The sequence below is a fragment of the Ambystoma mexicanum genome, chromosome 11 (genome assembly GCF_040938575.1).
Source record: "Ambystoma mexicanum isolate Mex_15411 chromosome 11, UKY_AmexF1_1, whole genome shotgun sequence".
In the NCBI taxonomy this organism is placed as follows: Eukaryota; Metazoa; Chordata; class Amphibia; order Caudata; family Ambystomatidae; genus Ambystoma; species Ambystoma mexicanum.
In genome coordinates, this window is record NC_090934.1 from 1196569077 (window position 1) to 1196586306 (window position 17230).

Genomic DNA, 17230 nt, shown 5'->3' on the forward strand with positions numbered 1-17230 from the left:
ACAGGTATAGGAAACCCAACCTTTGGTACAAACCTGTACAACACAGTTTTGGTAGTGTGTTGAGCAGCCAGGCCTATCTCAAGAGGGGTCAATGTGAGCTGTAGTGGGGTTACACAGAGATTCACAGTTACAAGTATTCAAATAAACTCTTACACTCAAGGTTTCTTGAATAAACAATTATTAATTTATCAGTCAGTTAGACTAAGCCTTCTTCAGAAGGTAGCAATATAATAGTAACATTCAAATACACTTCGTGAAATACTCACTCTTAATATCTCTAAATCAGTAGCTACCCTTTTGGGATGGCCCACATACACTACCTACACCCTCGGGTGACTTCAATTGCTAGGATGCTGGGAACATTAATATATCCCTGTTGCATTTAGGATCATATAGTAATAAGTCAAAGGAAAAGATTATTTAGAACAAACAAGAGAACACAAATATTCTTAAGCAGGCAAATAAGTTTGGATCCCCCCCAAGAAGAGTCCTTCAGTACAATAGGCTAGGCCAAAGTCAATGGGCAAAAGTCTTATATAGGATGAAGCACTTCTGGTAGGTAATGGAAAAGTCTTTGCACAAAGTTTTCGAAGTCTTTGAAGAAAAGAAGAATCAACTGTAGGCCTGCAAGCTGATTAGATATGTGAGTTGTAGAAGATGCAAACAACTCTACAGCAAGAGGTAAATTCTCTTAGACTTTGTAACAGTACCTTTAAAATGAAGACAAGAGGCAGCAGATGACTTCTGTTCCTGGGCCTCAGTTGTGGGGACAAGAGGGATGACGTCGGGGGGACTCCTGCACTGCATTGGGACGGTCAAAACTCGCAACCAGCAAACTTCACTTTCAGTGGCTGTTCAGCGTTTCAGCTCCTCGCATCTACCGTAAATAGCAACACCGTGGTTCCTGGCTATCGAGATGGACTTTCCTTGCTTCTGGGGTCCCGCGCTCTGTTGAGGGGGCTCCGGCTCGGTCAGTCCTGCTTTCTGGGAGTCCGGAGGATCTTCCTGGAGCTCTAAGCCAGCTTAAAAGCAACTCACACAATCTGGTGTTCCTCTCCCTGGCTATACGGTTTCCAGCAGCAACTCTGTGGAAATTCAACCAGCTCCAAGATGGATGTCCAGGGGGCTTACTTTGGAGTTGATTGGTCCCACCAACTCAAGGGGAGCAGTGGTCCTTGCACGGGCTTCTCTGTTGATTGGCGTTTTGGCACTGCAGCAGGGCTTCACCGGTCAAACCAATGGTCCAGGAGTTGCAGCAGGCGTCCTCTTAAAGTTCTTCTTTGGCTCCTTCGTCCAGTGGTCGACTCTGCCTTCCAAGCCAAAAGCCTTGCCTTTTATTCAGTTCTCTCCCATTCATTCCAGCCTAGCTGTCAGTCACCTAGCAGGGTGGCTGTCCTTGCCGGACAGTCAGTCGGCCAATCACCACAAAGTGCATTTGGGTCTCCTAGGAGACTAAGCACAGGGAGGTTCAGGCACCTCCCTCATTTCCTGCCTACCCCAGACACCCTGGAGCCAGAGGCGGGCTTCACTTGTGAATCCCACCAAAGGCAAAGCGAACAATGGGGCCAAACCTGGTTTGGCGCACAGAGTAAATCTCAAGAAGGACCTTTCCACAAAGAAATGGGGGGGAAAAAAGAAGACTGGGGCCATTTTGACAAAAATGGCACCCTTGGGTGCTTTACTGCAGGTTCCGAACACAGCCTGCGGTAAATGCACACCATGGTAGTTAAAACGAAACCACTGCCAGCAGCCAGTCGGTGAGGAAAGGATAACATAAAATGTTACATGACAAGCTAGACAAAGGGGATACTAGGTAACCCCTGCAGCACCATATTGTAGGATAGTGTGTGCTGGGTCTAGAAAGTTACAAATGTAAGTAAAGTCAATTTCACTTTACTGCTCTGGTAATCAGTAGTTTATCCCCGAGAAGGTATTCAAACCTTTGGGAAATCTGAAAGACTTCCCTGTGCCACTGCATTGATGGTGCTGTGTGACACAATATAAACGATGATGCCCATGGAGTTTGTCAGACTCCATAACCAAAAGAAACAGTGTACAAAATCCCATTAAAATACATGAGAGAGTGGGAAAAAGGGTCTCGCTCTCCCCAGGTAAATAAATTAAGTCCTCAAAATCCAGCAAAGTTTCTGGGGGTCTCTAAGATGACATTTCTGAGAATTCTCCCTAACAAAGGGCAAGGGCCAGGGAAGCATAGGCTGTACTGGGAGGATAGGCTCCTCTACAGTGAGCCTATTGAGTCTACCCCAGGGGACTGCAGAAGACTTGTAGTGCCCCAGGTGGTGAGGCCCCAGTTTCTACAGTTAGTCCATGAGATTCCTCTGGCTGGTCACTTAAGTTTTAAGAAGACCAAAGAGAGGATATCTCTGTATTACTACTGGCCCAAGATGGGGTATGATGTAGATACATTCTGTAGAAGCTGTCACACTTGTCAGACTTCTGGCAAGAGTGGAGCCAAGAATGTGGGTGGGGATTGCCATTGTTGGTCCCTTAGACCCTCCCAATTCTTCAGGTAACCAATTTATATTGGTTGTGGTAGACCATGCTACCAGTTATCCTGAAGCCATAACTATGAGGAATGTTCCTGCTCAGGCAGTCGCTAAGGCCATCCTTGGTATCTTTATCAGGGTTGGTTTTCCTAAGGAGGTCATCTCATCTCTGACATGAGGTCAGATTGTATGTCCCACTACATGTAAACCATGTGGAAAAACTGTGGTGTGACCTACAAGTTCCCAACAGCCTACCATTTCCAAACCAATGGATTGGTGGAGAGGTTTAAAAGAACTATGAAGACCATGATGGGTGCTTTAAAAGAACCCCTTAGAAGAAAGTGGGACGTTCTACTGCCATGCCTTCTCTTTGCTTATAGAGAAGTCCCTCAGGAAGGGGGTTTGGTTTCAGCCCCTTTGAGCTGCTCTATGGTCATCCGGTTAGAGGCTTTGGCCCTAATCAAGAAAGGGCTGGAGAGTTGTTCTTCCCTCTAGCCAGTGAGAGTCACTGACTATATGCTAGATCTCCAAAGGAGAATGGCACAAATGATGACAGAAGCTTCTGATAACTTGAAAGTAGGTCAGGCTCTGGTTAAGAATTGGAATGACCAGAAGGCCAACGTGGTGGAGTTCACTCCAGACGAGCTTGTTCTAGTTATGGTACCTACAAGGCAGAGGGCCTTACAGGACAAATGGATTGGACCCTTCAATGTTGTGGGCAAACCTGGAGACGTCAATTATCTAGTGGACTTGGGCGATCCCAATGAGGCCCCCTATAGTCTATCACACTAACCGACTAAAAGCTTATGTTTCCAGACCAGAACTAGGAGCTTTGCTTTTAGCCTCTGATCAAAAGGAGGAGGAGAGTGAACCTCTACCTGACCGCCTCAGGGGACAACCTTTAGATGGAAAGATTGAAGGAGTAAATCTCTCTTCAGATCTGGCCCTGCAACAATAGGAGAAGTGCAAAGCTCTGTTAAATCAGTATGCCTCCCTGTTTTCACTGGCACCAGGCTTGACCCCTGGGGGCCAGCCTGATATTCTCACTGGTGACTTTCTCCCTGTCAAAAGCAGGGGTTACAGAATGTGAGACCATTTGGATCCCACATAAAGGAAGAGGTCAAGAAGATGCTTGATCTTGGGGTAATAGAGCCATCTACAAGTCCATGGGCTAGTCCAGTTGTACTAGTACCAAAGGCAGGATCCAAGGAGTTGAGATTGTGTGGATTGTAGAGCTTTTAATGCAGTCACCATGACTGATGCCCATCCTTTACCTAGGACAGATGAGCTGGTGGACAAACTTGGTTCAGCCAAGTTCCTCAGTACATTTAACCTAACATCAGTCTATTGGAAAATAGCTCTGACAGACCATGCCAAGGAGAACGCGTTTTCTACCCCAAGAGGCCTCTACCAGTTTAAGGTTATGCCTTTTTGTGCTAAAAGATGCACCTGCTACATTCCAGAGGATGGTGAATCCAGTTCTGAATGGGATGGAGGACTTTTACATGGCATACTTGGATGACATTGCAGTGTTTGGCCCCACTTGGGAAGAACATCTTGACCACCTTGGATATGTTTAGCAGGCTCTTGAACAGGCCCATCTGACCACAAAGGCTAGTAAATGTCAGATTGGTCAGAGCAAAGTGGTCTACCTTGGACATGAGGTAGGAGGAGGTGAAATAAGGCCATTGCCTAGCAAAGTACACGCTGTAAAAGACTGGGCCACTGTCATGGGAAATAACATAGGGGCCCACTCCTCACTAGCACAAACACATGGGGGAAGATGGAAAGCACAAATAGGGGCTAAATGGATAAAGGCCTGGCAATCAAAACATTAATTGAGGGAGCCATAGAGTGCACCTCATTCACATAGCATTGTTCTGACATAGCTTTTATTTTCCAGCGATTTCCTGTACCTCCAACATGGATGCCTGTGTAACAACCAGGAACTGTGTGGAACTGTGTAGCACACTCTAGTGTCTGGGCGTGGTTGCCTATATAAGCCACACGAAAGGACTAGCCTGTGCTTTGTGTGCATTCTGTAGCCTTGAGCACACGTTCACCGCAGCCCGGACTTCCATTGGATCCTTACCTGTTTTCCGCTTCACCGCAGCCCAGACTCCTGTTTGTTCTTTGCGATCGAAGCAAGCTTCTCATCTGCTCATCACGCCAGCGCTCCGGACCCAACCTGCAAAAGAAAAGGAACAAGTTTGAATCAGTAGGCGCGCGCATGCAACTAATGCTTCTGTCTCCCGTGCGACCAAAGGTGCATCCCTTCTAACTTAACCTGCATGTGCGAACTGAGCGGAATACTCAACACGGCCGCATCCAGTTAGCTGCTCCGTTTCCGATACCTGCAAAGACCAAGAACTTTAATTAATGCTCAGTGTATTCACAATCGGCAACGCACCTTTCGCTCCACAGCACGCATAGCCAGTGAAGTAACTGGCCATCATTGAACTTACCTTCCGCTCACAGTTGAACTTACCTGCAGCTGCTGCTACGTGATCTCCAGGAATCAAGTCTGTGAACAGAACTTGCAAACAATTCCCAGTGCTGTAACTGGGCAAATGCTGCAAAGAGCGTGTTTCACCAGGACACCCTTCTACCAGAACCTAGTGAAGCAACTAGCCCCAGACCCACAGACTACTGCGCCCATGCAGATGCAGGATGGAGAGCGCGCCACACTAAACCAAAAGGTGAGCCACGCCCAAAGCAAGGGTATACACTGCACTTGGGACACAGGGAGGGTGGGTGGATGGAGGGTTAGAGTACCTTCTTCACAAAAAACCCTCTAAAGACCCATTTGAATGGATTGGGTCCTCCCACGTATTCATTTTATGATAATCGTATCCCAGCTTCAGCTGCTTCGGAAATTCTTTTCAACAGGGGGCACTGTGTTCGAGACCGTCAACGTCATCCGCTGTATAAACGGCTCAAGCAGCGCCCGTTACCTCAGTTCTGTTTTTCCGACGCAACTGCTTTAAGTTACGAAAGGGCGCATCAAGAATTTCTTTGACAATGTCTTTGTCTTCAACTCCCTCCACACCCAAGACAGTATTAAAAAAAAAAAAATGTCTGAAGTGTGGCAGGAATATGTCTATAACTGACCCCCATCGGAATTGCCTGTGGTGCCTCAGCCCAGACCATCGGGTTGATGAGTGTGGGTCCTGTCAGGCCATGTCAAATAAGGCTCTTAGGGAACACAGAGGTAAGGGGGAGAAATCCTTGTATTCGACGAAAAAGTCAAGAAAGCGATGTCGTAGGTCTTCTTCCTCCTCGTCCTCTTCTGAGAGGAAAGTAACTTACCCTTCAAAGAACGATTCCCCAGAAAAATGGGAGGCCTTCAGGGCTTCGATGCTGAAAATATTCGAGAAAGCGGGCCAGACCCCCATGAAGTTGCCGCGTGGTGATCATGCCTCTACTCACTCTAAAAGTGACGGAGGAAAATCAAGATCCAAACACGCAAGGGTTAAAAGAATAGCGTGTCTTCAAGGGAAAGTTCCCTGATGCCTCGCACTAAGTCTAAGCCTCCGGTGCATAAATCGGGGCTAACAGAATCGATGTCGAAGTCGAAACCAAAACTCGACTCCACACCGTCAACGACCATAGCGTTGAGACCGATGGCAAAAATGACGTTGACGCCTTTTAGCTGTATCGAAGTCTCCTTCGACACCGTCGTACCCAGCGTCTACCCTATCAACGCCTTTGACGCCTTCTTTGATACCAAGTCGATGCCATTATCCATACCTAGGCAAATTCCACCTCCTTTGCCTGAAAAAACTTTCCACCCACAACCAAGACAGGAATTTTTTAGATCCATGTCTTCTATATATGAAGAACATTCCTCTGCCTCTGAAGATGTCACTCCAGCTAGAGTTAGATTTGGAGCCAGGGAAGTTCCTGAAGAACTAGTGGACGCACAGTCTAAAATAACAGACCTTTATGACTGTCTCCAAAATGCAAGTGGATTCACCTGAAGTGGATTTTGAAAGACCAGATCCTACAGATCATGCTGATCCCAGTTATAGAAATCTTATGGGAAGGGTCATTGATTTTATGGGTTGGAAAGCAGCTTCCCCGGATTTTGACCAGGATGACATGACTGACATCCCTAGTGAGGGTCCTTTAAAAGATCCTGTTCTCCCATTCCACAAAGCACTACAAAAAAGAGTAATGGCAAATTGGAATACTCCAGATTCGATTGCAGCAGTAAATAAGAAACTGGTACCAAAATATAGACCAGCCTTGTCAGATCCAGAATATTTATCCAAACATCCATCTCCTGAAAGTCTAGTGGTGCAAACTGCAACCTCCAGTAGGCAATCTGCTTACCCATCAATACCACCAGACAGGGACGATCAAAAAGTTGATGCTTTACTTCGGGCAGCATGGCCCTAAAATCGACTGTCACTTGCATATTAGCAAGATTTACCTATACCCTGTGGGACTGCATGTCATCAGCGGCTGAACGCATCACGGAAGGTGAGGAACGGGATGGTTTACGGCTATAGTGAAGGATGGTAAGGAGGCTATGGAGGAATGCCTTCAGTCAGGATTGGACACTGCAGATAGTATAAGCAGGTCCATGGCATCTAGCACAGTCTTGCGTAGATTCGCATGACTAAGAAAATGTGGCTTTGCAGATGTGCAATCTAGATTACTTAATATGCCTTTTGACGGCTTGAGGCAGCAAGGCGGACGAGAGCTTGGAGAAGCTGCAGACCTTGAATGCGGCAGCGAAATCACTCAGCGCCGCTATAAGACAACCTCAGCAACACTCTTACGCAGGCTCATCTTTCTGGAAGAGTCACCCTTTTTGCTTCTATTCCTCTTTTGGAAAAGGGAGAGGGCAGGCCAGTCAGAGAGGCCAACCGAGAAACCCTTTTGTGGTGGAAAAGGGAGAGGTGCTAGAACAGTCACAGCAGCGGCTACTACCTCTTCAGCCACTGCTGCAGCCGCTGCAAAGCCACTTTGAGGTCTTAACCCACAAAACCCTGGTGGGAGGCAGAATCACTCGGTATCTGGACGAATGGTGGGGCATTACGTCAGATGCCTGGGCGCTAGAGATAGTGACCCATGATTACTGTCTTCCTTTTCATCAAAGACCTCAATATCATCCACTGAGAGCCAACTCTGTAAAGACTCCAGACCGGCTTCTTGTGCAGGAGATTTTGACCCTGCTAGAGAAAGGTGCAATAGAACATGTACCTGTAGCGGAGAGGAACAAGGGCTGGTACTTCCCCAATTTTCTCATCCCCAAAAAGGACCGAGGATTGAGACCCATCTTGGACTCAAGAAGCTTGAACAAGTTCCTCAGGAAGGACAACTTCAAGATGGTGACCCTTTCTCAGATCCTTCAGGCTCTTCAACTTCAAGACTGGCTGGTTTCATTGGACCTTCAGGATGCTTACTTTCATGTGCCAATCCATCTCAAACACAGAAAGTACCTGAGGTTCGCAATTGGTGGTTCTCATTATCAGTTTAGAGTTCTACCATTTGGGCTAACCTCCGCCGAGGGTTTTCACCAAACTGATGGCAGTGGTGGCAGCCAGTATCAGAAGAAGGGAGATTCACGTCTACCCTAGCTGGACGTTGGCTAATCAGGGCGAGTTCATCCGAACGAGCCCAGGAACATCTGGCCTTGACCTGCCACTTACACAGTCTGGACTTCTCCCTCAATTACAAGAAGTCACAAATGATTCCAAGCCAAAGACTCAGATTCATCGGAGCGATCCTGGACACTTCCTCAGGGAAAGCCTCTCCTCCCGAGGAGAGAGCTCACCACATTCTGCAGATGGTAATGAAGTTTCAAAATGACCAACATCACGGCATTCGACTTTCTAAGGTTGCTAGGCCTCATGGCATCCTGCATTTTTCTGGTGCCAGAGGCCAGATTGAGGATGAGATCCCTTCAGTGGGCTCTCAGGACTCAATGGTTCCAGTTTTCAGGGAAGATGTCAGATCTTCTACAAGTCCCGACCAAAGTGGCTCAAGATCTCATATGGTGGGCTTGCAAGGAGAATATCCTCAATGGGGAACCTTTTTGGCAACCATGGCCGGAGATAACGGTAGTGACGGACGCCTCACTCACGGGGTGGGGAGCCCACACCAACGATCTGACAATCAGCGGCCATTGGTCTCCATCGGAGTCCAAACTACACATAAACCTTTTGGAGCTGAGAGCAATCAGACTAGCGCTGAAGGCTTTTCTGCCCTCTTTACAGGGAAAGAATGTCCTGATAATGACGGACAACAAAGTGGCCATGTACTACCTCAACAAAAGAGGAGGTGTAGGATCACTTCCACTGTGCAGAGAAGCGATACAGCTCTGGTTCTGGGCAATGCAAGAAGGAATCTCTATCGGCAGTTCACCTTGCCGGAGAGCTAAACATGGCGGCAGATGCTCTGAGCAGGTAGAGCACAGTATCCGACAAATGGGAGCTAGCTCAGGAAGTCCTTCAAGAGATATTCGCCCTTTGGGGAACCCCTCAAGTGGATCTGTTCGCAACCGGGGCCAACTGGAAGTGCGAACTGTATTGCTCACAGGAATTTCCCCCAAGAGGAGCTCTAGGGGACGCGTTCGTAGTGGACTGGATATTTCCACTCCTTTACGCGTTACCTCCAGTCCCCGTGATTCCTCACGTAATCAAGAGGTTGAGAAAGTTCAGGAAAACCATGATCCTAATTGCCCCAGATTGGGCCAGGAGGACGTGGTACCCAGATCTTCTGGACATGTCCATCTGCCCTCCAATACGTCTTCCAGAAAGAGAGGATCTTCTCTCGCAAGAGGAATGTCGGGTTCTCCATCCAGAGGTCAAGACACTCAGCCTTCACGCATGGTTTCTGAGAGGCTCAGATATAAGGATTGGGACCTCCCGGATGATGTAATGGAGATTTTGCTTTCGGACAGAAGGCCAGCAACAAAATCCCTGTATCGGTGTCGTTGGAACAAGTTCAATAAATGGTGCAGGGATAAGAATGTGGATCCATTTCTTTGTAATACTCCAACAGTACTTTCTTTTCTCTTACACTTAGCCAATTTGGGGCTCCAAGTTGGAACGATAAAAGGTTACTTGGCACGCTATCTGTCTTTAAGCGCTCTTCGGAAGAGGTGTCTTATTTTTTAAAATGCCTTTTAGTCATTCAATTCTTGAAAGGGTTGACAAATGTATACCCTCCGACACCTTTTCAGGTGCTCATCTGGGATTTAAATCTAGCCTTAACATTTCTTATGTGTGCTCCTTTCGAACTTTTACTTTCTTGTCCTTAAGAATGCTCACTCTTAAGACAATTCTGTTAGTGGCTATAACATCAGCCCGCAGGGTAAGTGAGTTGCAGGCACTGTCTTGTAAGCCTCCTCACACCATTTTCCATAGGGACAAGGTTATTTTAAAAGTCAAACCATCCTTCTTGCCTAAAATAGTGTCTATCTGTCACAAAAGATTCTTACCTTCCTTTTACCCTCCACCTCACACTAGTAAGGAAGAGGAAAGGTTGCATAGACTGGACCCAAAAAGGGCTCTGTTACTAAATTTCCAGATTGGCAAATCTCTGACAATGTGACCAACTATTTGTTTGGTATACTGGGCACAAATTGGGCTTTGCAGTATCTAAAACTCTATCCAGATGGATAATTCTAGCAATCTCTGAATGCTATAAACTAGCTGGAAAAGAGCCTCCAGATGGATTAAGAGCTCATTCAACCAGAGGCATGGCAACTTCCACGGCCCTTCAGAGGGGTGTCCCGGTGCAGGATATTTGTGCTGCGGCCACCTGGTCGTCAATGCACACCTTTTGTAAAACATTACTGCTTGGACTCTACTTCATACCAAGGAGGACTATTTGCAAAAGCTGTCCTTCATTCAGTCCATAATTAGAAATTACTAGTACTCCCACCTCCAAAATTACAACTGTTATGGGAGTCCGTCATAAGATGAGGAATACGTGGGAGGACACAATCCATTCGAAGAACAAGTTACTTACCAACTGTAACGTTCTTTCGATTGGATGTTCCTCCCACGTATTATTCATCGACCCGCCCATCCTACCCCTCTGTACAGTTTACGCCAGTTGCACTCTGACTTCCTTAAGAGCCTGAAGACTTAAAGCCTGATCAACTGATGCGACCATGAACACAGTAAAAACAGAACTGAGGTAACGGGCGCTGCTCAAACCATTTATACAGCAGATGACGTTGACCCACGAGGGCCTTCGACTCGCGGTCTCGAACTCAGTGCCCCCTGGTAAAATTATTTTCCAAAGCAGCTGAAGCTGGGATACGATTATCATAAAATGAGGAATACGTGGGAGGAACATCCAATCGAAAGAACGTTACATTTGGTTCTTCTCTTGGCAGGTCAGTTTCCCAGCCCAGGGGTAACGAGAAGAAGGGACCGGAGGAATCCATTGCTCCCGCAGAGACCCAGGTGAGTGTGACAGCCACCCCTACTACTCAAACCCAGGTGAGAGCCTTCCTAGGTCTCACTAGTTACTATAGGAACTTCATTGAGAACTATGGGACCATAGCCTCTCCCTTGAATGTGGTGATCTCACCCAAATTCCCCAAGAAGGTCAGGTGGAATGAGGAGTGCACTCAAGCCTTTGAAGGACTTAAGAAAGCCCTTTGTCAAGCTCCTGTCTTGAGAGCTCCTGACTACAACCAATCCTTTATTTTACAAACTGATGCTTCTAATACAGGAATAGGTGCCGTTTTGAGTCGACTGGATGAGAAAGGCAGGTAACACCCGATCTGTTTCATCAGTAGGAAACCGAAGGACTATTAGACAAGGTGGCCAACTATTGAACGTGAGTGTTTTGCCATCATTTGCTCTTTAAAGAAGTTTACACCATACTTGTATGACAGTGTTTCTGTTCCGCACAAAAATTACACTTGCATTAAGTGTTATTGCTGCTGACCACTTAAAAATGTATTGTGGCCTTGCACTATGCGTTGTTTTGCACAAAAATTGATTGTATAATTATGAAATTGTGTATGAATTGTTATATTTGCTATATGTTTTTACCTTGTAATTGTTGATGAGGTGTATGAGGTTTTTGGATGTATGTAGTATGAATGCGGGTAAATGTTTGTATGATTTAATAGGATGAATTTTATCGAACTGTGATGTTTTTAAATATTCCTGCTATGTAAAATAAAGATTGCTACAATGCAGATTAATTCGTGACTAAATTCACAAAGAAAAAATGTATTGGGTATAATATCCTTAATACGCCCCCCTTTTTTGAGAATTATTTCCTCTGGATTTTCTTTCCGAGATGAACTAGCAATTGAAGTCACCTGAGGGTGTAGGAAGTGTGTGTGTGACATCCCAAAAGGGTATCGACTTAACTTAACTGAAGGAGTGTATTTTTGAAGTATATTTTATTGTTGCCAATTGCCCCTTTCTAAAGAAGGCTTATTTTAAAACTGACTGTTAAATTAATAAATAATTATTTAATCAAGAAACCTTGATTAAAAGTGGTATTTGAATACCTGTCACTGTGAATCTCTGTTACATCTCTACAGTTTACATTGACCCCTCTTGAGAAACGCCTGGCTGCTCAGTCGCTCTGCCAACTTGCGTACTACAGGCCTATACCAAAGGTTGGGGTTACCTATTGCCACGAGGACAAGGTTGGTGTAGTCTCCCACAGGATTAATACATACAAACTTGCCTAACAGGTTCCTATTGTGACAATTCTGCAGATGGCGTCACTTCTCACCTGAGAGGAGCCCCTTTCCATGATGCTAGGTAGGTGCAGCTGCTAACCAAGGGGTGGAAACGCGCGGCAGGACATCATGGGGAGGCACTACACTCCTAGGGACAAAGACATGGACACTGCCACTTTAACACCCGATCCCACAGGGTAATGGCACCCACACCTGCTTTACCTATGATGAGGTCTGAAACTATGTGTTAATGTGAACTGTCAGACCATCTCGCACTGATGAGTACACGGACTAAGAAGATCCCAAGCATGTTACAATCAGGAAGAGTGCTCGACCAGCTGTTGTCAATCGAACTGACGTTACGCTGGGGCATTCCCTGCTGTTTAATCCAAACAGCAAAGAAGGATTTATTTCTGTTTTAAATCCAAAAGGAGGACCTGCCGTGCGAGGACAGTCGAGAAGCCAGCGAGGTTGAAGCTCTGCTTCGGGAGATTGCAGTGAGGTAGCTCCAGGAAAGCATAGATGAGTAGAGGGACGCCCAGGGAGCATCTTGTGAGTCGGCTGGGGGCTGGCACACTTGAAGTGGAGAAACTGAGCGGTGGTGGCATGACCTGTTGGCATTGAACAGTGCAGTCCGAGAACTGTAACGAGACTGCCTACTCTGGCCTACCACAGAGATACATAGGCAAATGTATGGGGAGCACGAGAAACGGTGGTGGTTGCATGACCTGTAACGAGTGGGCTGTCCGGCCTGGAACTTGTGCTGAGACTGCCAGAGTCCTGGCTGTGAAGACAAGCGGACCTTCGAAGAGAAATGGGTAGAAGACAGAAGAACAAACCTGCGGTCCCTGGCGAAACCTGTGAAACATTCCCTGAGAGAAGGTAACTGGAATAAGAGTAAGTCCAGGAGGGGGCCAGGAAATATTGACTGTAAATCGAGAAGCAGAAGAAGTAAAGGAGGAGTATGTAGTGTAACGCGTTGTGAGTCAATTCCCTGGCCAGTTCCAAAAGTGTGAAGAAGCCCTTGGAGGGAACTATAAGATTTGTTAAAGAAGTTGAAGATAAGATAGCGTGGGAAGAGGCTTACAGAAAACCGGGGAGCAAGCTAGAAGGGAGGAACTTTGTTTTTTTTGGCTGTGAACCTTGGAACATCTCCTTTGTTTGGAAACCTTGGAACATTTCCTGAAGTTTTGAGAACGCTGAACTTTAGAGAGATTCATACCCAGGAGAAGGAAGTCATTCTCCTGGGTTGCAGAAAGAGCTCTTTTTCTTAGATTAGGATTTGTGTTTAAGTGGCAGGGATAGAAAAGGAGTTTGGACTAGTGAACTTTTGATTTGAACTACACAGACTTCCTTACTGAAGAGGAGGTAGGGAAGCCACCTCCAGTTAGGGATAGGTAGGTTTGATTTTCACATAAGTAAGTCTATAGCGATCACTCTGCTACCGTTTGGTCCGGCTCCTCATTCCATGCCACCACACTATCCATAAACAAACGGAAATCTAAGATCATAGCTATGGTTCCAAAGAAGATGCCTCCTAGACATTCTTTGTAATGCTTTTAAATGTAAATGCTCCATTGCAACATTAACAATTTATGAACATTAACACATCCTCAGCTGCTGTCTCTTTATGAAGCCCTCATGCACATATCTCACTCTGTTCCCCAACTCCTATTCTTGATGTCCACCATGTGAGCCAGTTGTCCTCCAGGTTGTAAAACTGGGCCGTAGTCCCAAATGTCGTGGGATTTGCTAATCTTTCTGAGATGCATGCAATCTCTGTATTCCATTCGGAAAAGTTTACTTTCCCTACCAATTCTTCCTGATTTCATTTCAAACAATGGTACCGATAATGTCTTTATTTCCATTCTTGCCTTGTGTGTGTATAGAACTGTTTCTCACTTGACGTTAACCTTAGATGGCATTTTTTAATGCCTATTTAAGTTGTTGCACTAGATTATTAAAATTGCTATTTCGGTTCAATACGCATTAGTGCAAATCATTCAAGAATGTTGTACAACAGTCGTTTTTCTGTCTCACTAGAGGAGAGTGTAGGAGCTCGAGAGTGTATTGGGTAAGGTGATCTACACTTTCCAAAAAAGAGACCAATATGTTTGATTGCTGCAATCTCTATGCAATATTCTACCAAGTATTTAGACGCAAAACATGGCACATACTTGATTTTCTTTCATCTGAAATGCAAATGCTGAACACTTCTTAGATTAGCACCAAGCTAAAATGTCACATGCTGACCGGATAATTTCAGTTAACTACGTGCTCCTCCTTTATTTATTGCATGATGATGATGATGATGATGATGATGATGATGATGATGATGCATGGGCCTTTAGGAAAAAGATTGGACCGTTTGTAGAGTTATGGATGTAAACGTGAGACCACCTCAGGCAGGATAGATGCACCAAATCATTATCGGACTCCAGGATCGGATATTAAAAACACTAAACTGGAATGGGAGGCAGAGTTCCTGCACTCCAACCAAAAACTCCTCTACTGGAGATTTTGCAGCTTCAACCATAGGATCAATATTGCACCCATGTGAGTGGCAAGGCATAACACGTCACTTGCCTCCTCCATGCTTCACATGCACTTCACTTACTTGCCGGGAGTCAAATACAACTAGCTAATGGCCAGTGCAAATTTTGATTCCTAATTGCACCCACTTGTCATTTTTGGTGTTTTGTTCAGCATCGCTCCATCTTTCCTCTCACGTCAGTCCAACGCTGGAGACAGTGCTCTAGAAGAGAAGAACAATTTTTTTCTGCTGGTCTTGCCCTCTACTTTTGCACCTTAACTTATCATTGTTGGGCAATATGAAATAGTTTCAATGATCTTGCTCCTGTTTTGTCACAACTGGGGGTTGTCTAATTTATATTTTTTTTAGATATGAACGTATGTATTATATAGCTCCTCTAATGCTGCTTCAGAGTTACATGAAGCAAAATAGGGGTTGGGGAGAGCAAAAATAAAGGGGGCATGAAGAGGGAGGGAAGATGCAGGATTGAAAGGAGTTGCAAACAATAGGGCGAGGGCAGTACACGTTCCCTCACAGCTGTCCCTTCACTCCCATTCTGGAGGCCTGTGCTCATTGTATTAGGTTGGTTTTATCTGACAGAGATGTACTGTGGGCTAAAAATATTGATTGACGAATAATCTGGAACTACTTATGGTGATTGTTTTTTTAGCAGTCCTCTCCTAAGGCGAACTTCAAACTTCCTTTTAAAAAAAAAACTGCAATTTCTTGCTCCTTTTACCTGAAGTATAATCATTTTTGGGGTGTGTGTTTGCCTCAAAGACGGCCTTAGGGTGGTACAACCATTCTTCTATCAAAGGTGGGGTACAGTTCTGTCGAACTCGGAATCTCATCAAATAGGCCTCTCTGCAGTAAACTTAGTAGATGCAACAATTGCAAGGATGTAATGAACACTCATGGGAAGATCATGCTTGGCACCAGAAGGCCCTTTTTAAAGTTGGTGAATACATGAAGTAGTGGAGGAGACGTATTCTATATCTATATTTGTGAAAGTGGGTTTATATGTTCGGGGTTGGCTCTAGCCCCATAACAGTTGTTGGGATTAAATATTAGGTCATGGTCGGCATACCAGTCTGCGGTGTACTGGCGATAGTGAAATTTGACCAACCAACACCTATTTGCCCTGCACAGGGGTGGAGCGGGGTCCGGGCCTGTGCTATCAGTATAGGCGATTTTCGGGAGATTGACGATTTTGCAATTTTACAGAAATAGGAAATTATGACACAATAAACCATACATAAGGCTATAGCAGACCCCCTCATGCGTGTCAGCTACAGACCCGTACAACCCCAGGTGGTACCACTTGTGTTTAAATAGTATGAGCTTTTCAGCGATCTATGCCTATCGTATTCTATGCTTAATTTCTCATTTCTTTTTTTTTAATGTAGGTTCCCGATCCACCAATGGAACCCGTAGGCTACCGAGGCAAGTGAAAGCTAATTAGCAAACGGTTACCCTCCTACTGCCCGGAGGTATCTTCGTATCATCTGACCATTTGCCGTCCTTGGGACCAGTGTTTCTTTCAAGGGGTGCCCGGACTGCTGGCATCTTTTGTTTCCTAAACTCCTGCTTTGAAAAGGGAGGAGTTTCAATTATGTTCATTAAATGAAATTCAGCCATCCATAAGGTGAAGAACAAATTGCCATTTCTTTAGGATGATGCTTTGGTAGAAAGCCATGTAAAAGAAAATAAAGCTCTGATAGCAGCCATTCAACCCTGTTGGGATCTCTCTTGCAGGATTCCTTCCCAGAATGTGGATATTATGACTACTGGAACTCTCACCACACTGGAGCAAAATAAGATGTGGGCATATACTTTTATTGTACTGAAACCATAAAGATTTTTAGCATTATATATTTGATATTGTTTTAAGACTAAAATATGTTTGTTTATTAAATAAATACATGTCATTTAAAACTACCTTGTTTCCATGTGTCTAAACTACTGGGGCTTAATGGAACAATGACTGCCCTTCACCAAAGCATTAGTTGTGGCACATCTAGAACACACTAGTATTCCCATATCTTGTTAACTGGCTAATAACAGGAGAGAGTGCTGAAATTAGCCACAAATACCCGAGGGAACCATAGATGTGCACTGATTAAACTTTTCCATCTTACAGAAATCGACCCTCGTACTCAGTCAAAGAAAACAGTTTCTCTGGCTTCATTAAATATGAACCAGGCAGTAGCCTAACCCTCTCAATAAAGGGCTCCCACATTGCTAACCCAGCTGCCTTGTTACTAAGCCAGACAGCAGATAGGTCAGAAATGTTGTTAAACTATGCATAATGAGGTTCTGCAGTTTCATCATTCCCTCTGCATGTCTCAACATGTGCCCATACAACAATGGCTCGCAGGAAATTGGTCACAAGTGTCAGGCCAGTAGGACGATCTAGTGGTTGTGTCTCTAGAGGTAAACTCGCTTCAATGGTGGACAGAGACAAATATGCTAAAAGGCAGACCTTTCATCAATTGGCTAGTGCATATAACCATTGTA

General features: G+C 45.3%; 1 protein-coding gene across 1 annotated transcript in view; it reads left to right on the top strand.

The window, feature by feature from the left end:
- Positions 1-16651, top strand: part of NEIL1 (nei like DNA glycosylase 1) — a 152572-nt gene extending 135921 nt beyond the window's left edge. The window contains exon 11 of the mRNA XM_069624548.1: positions 16120-16651. Coding sequence (XP_069480649.1) covers positions 16120-16175 — 56 coding nt within the window. The 3' untranslated portion in view covers positions 16176-16651. The remainder of the gene's footprint in view (positions 1-16119) is intronic.
- Positions 16652-17230: the final 579 nt, after the last annotated feature.